General features: G+C 38.7%; 1 protein-coding gene across 2 annotated transcripts in view; it reads right to left on the bottom strand.

The window, feature by feature from the left end:
• The window catches only part of LOC119579197 (thyroxine 5-deiodinase-like), a 21,942-nt gene that overhangs the window by 2,319 nt on the left and 12,123 nt on the right, over positions 1-7,500 (bottom strand). Inside the window, exons 1-3 of one of the 2 annotated variants that reach the window (XM_037926890.1) lie at positions 1,884-2,026; positions 629-738; positions 1-5 (exon numbers count right to left, since the gene is read on the bottom strand). The exon at positions 1-5 is cut by the window's left edge and continues 182 nt beyond it. In XM_037926890.1, the coding sequence (XP_037782818.1) occupies positions 1-5; positions 629-738; positions 1,884-1,910 (142 nt within the window). In that variant the 5' untranslated portion in view covers positions 1,911-2,026. Of the gene's footprint in view, positions 6-628; positions 739-1,883; positions 2,071-7,500 lie in introns of those variants that run through there. The other variant, XM_037926891.1, reaches the window with a different exon arrangement.

Raw genomic sequence — 7,500 nt, 5'->3', positions numbered from 1 at the left:
GCGTCCTGCAAAAGGGGTGAGGCTGAATAGTGGGCCGTTTGTGAGCTTGTGTTCGTGTAGTAAGTCGGTTGCGTGTTATGATGTTCTCTTCTTCATATGAAAGAGAGAGAGAGAGAGAGAGAGAGAGAGAGAGAGAGAGAGAGAGAGAGAGAGAGAGAGAGAGAGAGAGAGAGAGAGAGAGAGGAGAGAGAGAGAGAGAGAGAGAGAGAGAGAGAGAGAGAGAGAGAGAGAGGAGGAGAGAGAGAGAGGAGAGAGAGAGAGAGAGAGAGGAGAGAGAGAGAGAGAGAGAGAGAGAGAGAGAGAGAGAGAGAGAGAGAGAGAGAGAGAAAGACAGACAGACAGAGACAGAGAGAGAGAGAGAGATGGAAAATCTAAAATCTAACTTACGACGGCTATCACCTACAATTCGAAATCAATAACCTATGGATACATCCAAAATAAATCATCTCTCATGTCTATTTTTTTATCTGACTGAAAATTTCCCTAAACCTCCATCATCTTTATATATCATTACAATACACATACCCATCACATGCAGGAATACACCCACCCACAAACATAAAACGCACCGCCACTAGTACAAAACAACTGCCGACAGACATGCAGCAAACTCTCCGATGACACCTACTTATGACTCGGAATCTGCAAATTGTCCTTGAGAAAATATCCATCGATGGGATGTGCCTCCGCGATGTAGACGAGGGCGAAGTCTGCCAGCTCGGAGTAGTCCTCAGTCATCTGCGGAGGAGGAGGTTGGAGGACGAGAGATTGGAGGTGGGAGGGAGGGAGGGAGAGGGGAAGGGTGGGAGGGAGGGAGGGAGAGGGTGGGGAGATGGTGGGAGAGAAGAGAGAAGGGGGGAGATGGTGGGAGAGAAGAGAGAAGGGAGGGAGGGGGGAGAGATGAAAGGGGGAGGGAAAGAGAGGGAGAATGCAGAGAAAAGAAGGGAAGGGAGAGATGGGAGAGGGAAAGGAGGAAGAAATGGGATATGGGTTAGTGGGTGAGTGAAGAGAGAGAGAGAGAGAGAGAGAGAGAGAGAGAGAGAGAGAGAGAGAGAGAGAGAGAGAGAGAGAGAGAGAGAGAGAGAGAGATGGAAAGGAAGGCAGAGAAAACAAAGAAAGACGGAGAGACAGATAGTTATTATAAAAAAAGTTAACCTAAAACAGTATATATAAAAGGAAAAAATGTACAAATTACCCCAATATAAACATATCAAAATACGGTCATGTAGCTAATTAAGTAGGACTTCATAAAAAGCGAATTGATAAAAATAATAATAATAATAATAATAAAACAGGTTGAAATGAATAGTAAAAGTGAAACAAACTTACTCCAGAGTCTCTCTTCCCCTCTCTCTCCCTTCCTCATTCCTCCTCTCCTGCCTTCCCTCCCTCCCTCCCTCCTCTTCCCCTCTCTCTCCCTTCCTCATTCCTCTCCACTCCTCATCTGCTTTCCCTCCCTCCCTCCTCTTCCCCTCTCTCTCCCTCCCCACTCCTTCCCTCCTCCTCTTCCTTTCTCCCGCCCTCCCTCCCTCTTCCTCTCCCCCTGCCTCCTCCTCCCCTGCCTCTTCCTCCTAACCTACTCTCTCCTTCCTCCCTCCTACCCTCGTTCCCTCCCTCCTTCCTTCCTCTCTCTCTTCCCACCCTCCTCCTCCTCACTTCCTACACCCCTCTCCCTCCTTTTCTCCCTCCCTCCTCCACCCCTCCTCCTCTTTCCCTCTGTCTCCCTCCCTCCCTCCTTCCTCCCTCCCTACCACCTTCCCCCCTCTTCCTCCTCCTTTCTTCCTCCCTCCCTTCCTCCCTCCTCCTCTCTCCCTCCTGCCCCACCCACCCTCCCACCTCCCTTCTCCCTTCCTCCCTCCTACCCCATCCCCCCCCACCCTTACCTCATGGAACCGCTCCAAGCTGGCCATGAAAGTAGGTCACGTGCATGACCCGAAATTCATGACGAAGGGGCGCGAAGGAGAGGCGCCATCGAGGAGACCACAGGCACTCCGTCCTTCGAGTTTCAAAACCGAAGGGTCTGGTGCTATCTTATCCAGCTCGGCCTGAATCCTGGCCTCCCGTAGCGCACTGGAAGGGACAGGAAGTGAGTGTCAAGGTCTGCATTAGTCAATATACTCACATATACCTTGGTAAGTGTTAGGTCTGGGTTCTGTTCTTGAGGTTAATGGACGGGATGGGAGGGCGTTTGTTTACGTTTTAGGCTGGGGACTATTTCAGGGTTGCGTAAGGGATGTTTGTCAATATTGTATCTTTACCTTTTTTATCTTTTTACTTCTTTTTTTCTTTATCTATAATTTCATATGCGTATCCCTACTTTCTTTTTATCTATTTTACTCATTCTTCTTTCTATCTATGTTTAATTAGTTAATTTTTCATTATTATTTCCCTGTAATTCCTTTCAAGTTACACCACTATATCTCCAACTCGTTATAATGGCATAGCAACAATGCCTCACTTAACATAGCTATTCTTATCCAAAATAGATAATAATAAACAAATAGGAAAAAAAATTAAACATGTCTATTTTGATCCAAAAGAGATAATGATGATAAGGAAAAAAAATAAAAAAATAAAACCTATATATTTTGATCCAAAAGAGATAATAATAAGAAATAATAGAAAAATAAAAAAAAGTAAAGCATATTTATTCTGATCCAAAATAGAAAATCGTAAGAAAAACCTGTCAATGGATTTCTCCAACACGTATTAATAACTAACGAATTTTCGTTTAACATATCTCTGTTCTGATCCGAAAAAGAATAATAGTGAGAAAAAAAACAAAAAAAAACAGACGAAATAGGTCACGCGGCACCGAACAGCACAGGTAGTGGGGGTGGGAAGGGGAGGAAAGGGGGCGGAGCCAAGGGGGCGTGGTAAAAGGGCGGCGTTAGGAGGGCAATCGCGAGGGTTCCCCAGGAAGGCCAGTGCCTCGGGACACGCGCATCCGCCCGGCCGCTATGCATAAATCACGCCTTTATCGGACATGCGCCAGAATCCTTGGTCATGAGCTGCCCGTTATTCATTCTAAGAGGCTTGGCACGCGAGCCCTCTTCCGGTTAGGGCGGGGGGGGGGGGGACGGAAGGATATGGGAGAAAAAGGTGAAAAGGGTTTGGGTGGATAAACAGAGGGGTGAGAATTGGATATCTTAGGATTGTAGATGTAAAAGGCCTCCTGTTTTGCGGGGAAAACAGGACAAGGAAGATTCAAAGACACGAATCAAGAAAGCAATAAATGAATAGAAAAGGAGGGAACATGAAAAAATAGAATGAATAAATAGGAGGAACGGAGACAAGGAGGAAAAAAGAAAAAAAAAGGAAGCGAGGGGGAGGATGAGAAATCGAAGAATGAAGTATGTTGAGGCATGTTGAATGACGGCATTAGAAAAGCGATAAAGAGAGGGACTTGTTCTTCTACATTATGCAAGATCCGTTCATGTTATATCAGGGCGTTCTCGCCTTCTCTCCCTGTTTCCTCTTCTCTGTTCGCGACCTTTCTCTGGTCCTCTCAATTTCCTCTTTCGTGTACTGTCATATATTACTTTTTTTCTCGTTCTATGATCCTAGTTCTCTACTTCTTATGACTCTTAATAATTATCTTCTTTCTAGCTAATTCTTCCCTTCTTTTTCATTATCCTATATTTCACTCGTAAAATACCATGAAAAAAAAATTCCAGTAACAATCTACGAAGCAAATAAGTAACGAAGCTGATTAGCCTTCGATTCCATTTATACGCTCTTCGAACATATGCGAAAGGATCGGATTCACTTAGCGGAGCAGCTGGACGACCGGCTAGAATCGAAAGGTTATGCTTATCATGGCATTTATAATTCATTTGTGTGCCTCGCTACTTCCTCCTTTCCTTTCCTTTGTTTCATTCACTTCCTGCTTTTATTCCCAACCATATTATCAAGAAAATCAAAGATAAAATGAATTGTTAACAAGAGTGAAAAGAAAAGACAAGTTCCATGTAACAGTGACATTTAGTGGCATAATTACGCAATATAGTGTTTCCTCAACATACATTCGAGCAATGTGTATCAAGGACTGCATGACAACGTAGTATAACAATTCCATATCCTTGGCAATTACCCGTGTTGCAGAGTCTAGTACCTGGATTGCACATGACATCACGAATATGCTGGAAAATTGCTTTATGATTAGTGGATGAACAGGTGGTAAAGTGAGGAAGTATGTGGATGGGTGGATAGATGGCTGGGTAGGTGGAAGAATGGACGAATAAGTGGATGGATCATTGAGTGAATAAAAGGGAGAGAACGAAAGCAAGGAGTACATGGATTGATAAAATAAATACGTAGATGGACGAATGAACAGATAAATAGATGAATGGAAGGAATTATGCAGAAAGTGTCCAATATCTCATGCAAAATCTCGTATCGATGTTATCGCTCGTTCGTCGAAAGGATTGACTAGAGGAAAGGAATAGAGAGAGAGAGAGAATAAGAAAGAGAAATAGAGATAGAGGGAGAATAAAAAAAAAGAGTAAGAGAAAGAAAGGCAGAGAGAAAGACACGGACAGATAGATAGAAAGAGAGGGAGAGAGAAAAAAAACAGACAGATAGAGAGAGAGGGAAAATGCCAGCGCGCGAACAGCCTCGAATGCTGAATAAGTCAAGTGGTACAAAAGGCAATGAACACGCGAACGAAAGAAAAAATATATATATTTATGCAATCAATGCCTCGTCAATATGGGAAGGATTTCACATGCAAAGGGATTTCGAGAGTTTGCTCAGGACTTAGGGATCTATTTCATCTTTACGTCTGGTCCTCTTTCTTTCTTTCTTTCTTTAATTAAAGGAAAATAATAAAGCGAAGGTTAAGGGAGGCAATGATGAAGATAAAGTACTAGTCATACTAGAAGTAACAGTAGTAGTAAAAAACAATGAAATCATAATGATAGAAATGATAATAATAGTTATGATAATTAGCATAACTAGTATCATCATATTATCATCTTTTTTCATATTCTTATTACGATTACTATTAGCACTATTTTTTCATCATTAGCATTATTAATATTATTATCATTATCATTAGCATTATTATTATCATCATCATCATTATTATTACTAACATTGTTATCATCATTATTATAATTATTATTATTATTATTTATTATTATTATTATTATCATTAATATTATCAATATTACATTATTATCATCATCATCATTATCATTATTATTATGGATAATAATAATAATAATGATAATAATAATAATGATAATAATAATAATAATAATAATAATAATAATAATAATAATAAATAATAATAATAATAATAATAATGATAATAATAATAATAATAATAATAGCAAATATAATAATAATACGGAGAGTAATAATACTAAACATAACAATATGATAATATTAATGAGAACAAAATAAGAAATTTTGAACGAGAAGGAATAAATCATAAAAGTAAATTTGAAACTTGAAAAAGGAGAAAATGAAAAAAAAAACAAAAAAAAACATGCAAAAACTTAATGAAAAAAATAAACTTAATAACTTAATAAAAAAAAAACAGAGAAAGGAATCGAAAAAGAGAATTGTAGAATATGCTGGAAAGACAAAGAGAAAATGGAAGAGAAGGGAAGTGAATAAAGCATGCAAATGAATATTTAATGCATCACTATGCACCAATTTGGATTTTTTTCTACTACATATATCGTTCTCTCATTATACATTTATGGAGTATGTGTGGCAGTTGCAGTTCTCATAAAATCACAAAATAAATATAATAATGAGATATTGAATAAACGTGAATAGTATGTACGCAATGGTTGGTTTCGCTTCTGTGAGTTTGCTGTTAGAAAGAGGCAGTCCAGAAAAAAAAGTAACAAAAGGGGGTAGGAGGGAGGGAGGGAGAGGGAGAAGAGAGAGACTACTGCAATATTTTAGTATGCACACATACGATGCTAAACAAGGTCACAAAAAGAGAGAGAAAGAGAGAGAGAGAGAGAGAGAGAGAGAGAGAGAGAGAGAGGAGACTACTGCAGTATTTTAGTATGCACATATACAATGCTAAACAAGGTCACATATAAAACCAAGAAAATATAATGATTCATTAATCATTAAGAACAACATGCAAAAAAATAAAATAAATAAATAAATAAAATAAAACAAAATAACAATAATGTAAATATTCACAACATCAAGTACATCCCTACTCTCCATTCTACAATAAATAATTCGACAAATATACACTGAACTATAGATCACAGTGGAATATTCCGAACGGGTGATTACGTCATAGAAAGGTACCTTGAATGACGTTTTCACACCTTTGTACAATAATCATTAGTGCTCTGTGATCTTTGATGTTCAGCACGTGTAATTCACCTAACCATTAACAATAAGGATTAACGGATATGATATCACCTTTATTGTGAATGCCAGTTCGAGTTTACTGACGCATTTGAAAGAGAAAAATCGCTTATTGAGAAGTTAGCTAGGCAGAGCCAATTCCACGGTGTTTGACAATACAAAGCAATTTTTTTAAGTTATGCTAAAGTGAGGATTTATAATTGGTGGGTGTTAAATGAGGCTGTTGGTAAACAAATTAAAATATAGAAATCACCAAATAGATAGAGATAGACAAACAGATAGATGATAGAAACAGAGGGAAAAGGAGAGAGAGAGAGAGAGAAAGAGAGAGAGAGAGAGAGAGAGAGAGAGAGAGAGAGAGAGAGAGAGAGGTAGAGATGAACAGGCGAACAGACACAGAGAAAGAATTATATATATATATATATATAGATATATATATATATAGATATATATATATATATATATAGAGAGAGAGAGAGAGAGAGAGAGAGAGAGAGGGGGGGGGGAGAGGGAGAGAGAGTGAGAGAGAGAGGAGGAGAGAGGACGAGAGGAGAGAGAGAGAGAGAGGGGGGGGGAGGGGAGAGAGAGGAGAGCGAGCGAGAGAGAGAGAGCGAGAAGGGGAGAGAGAGAGAGAGAGAGAAGGGGAGAGAGAGAGAGCGAGAAGGGGAGAGAGAGAGAGAGAGAGAGAGAGAGAGAGAGAGAGAGAGAGAGAGGGGGGGGGGGGTTTGTTTGTTAGTTTGTTTGCTTACATATGTTATTTTCTTATTGCATTACATTAGTACATTAACCATTACTATTATTGTCATTATCATTATTGATATTATTCTTTTTCTTATCATTATCATCACTCTTGTTATTGTTGTCATTATCATTATAATTATCATTATTATTATTATTATCATTATCATTATTATCATCATCATCATCATGATTATTATTATTATCATCATAATTATCATTATTATTATTATTATCATTATTATCATCTTCATCATCATTATTATTATTATCATTTTGTTATCATTATTATTATCATCATTATTGATTTCTCTTTTTCCCCATTTCGTTGCCCTCACTTATTTTCTCCTCATTTCCTCCTTCATATATTTTACTTATTAAATCTCTATCTCTCTTTCTTTCATCGTCTCCTTT

The sequence above is a fragment of the Penaeus monodon genome, chromosome 12 (genome assembly GCF_015228065.2).
Source record: "Penaeus monodon isolate SGIC_2016 chromosome 12, NSTDA_Pmon_1, whole genome shotgun sequence".
NCBI lineage: Eukaryota > Metazoa > Arthropoda > Malacostraca > Decapoda > Penaeidae > Penaeus > Penaeus monodon.
This window is presented reverse-complemented; position numbering and strand designations above follow the sequence as displayed.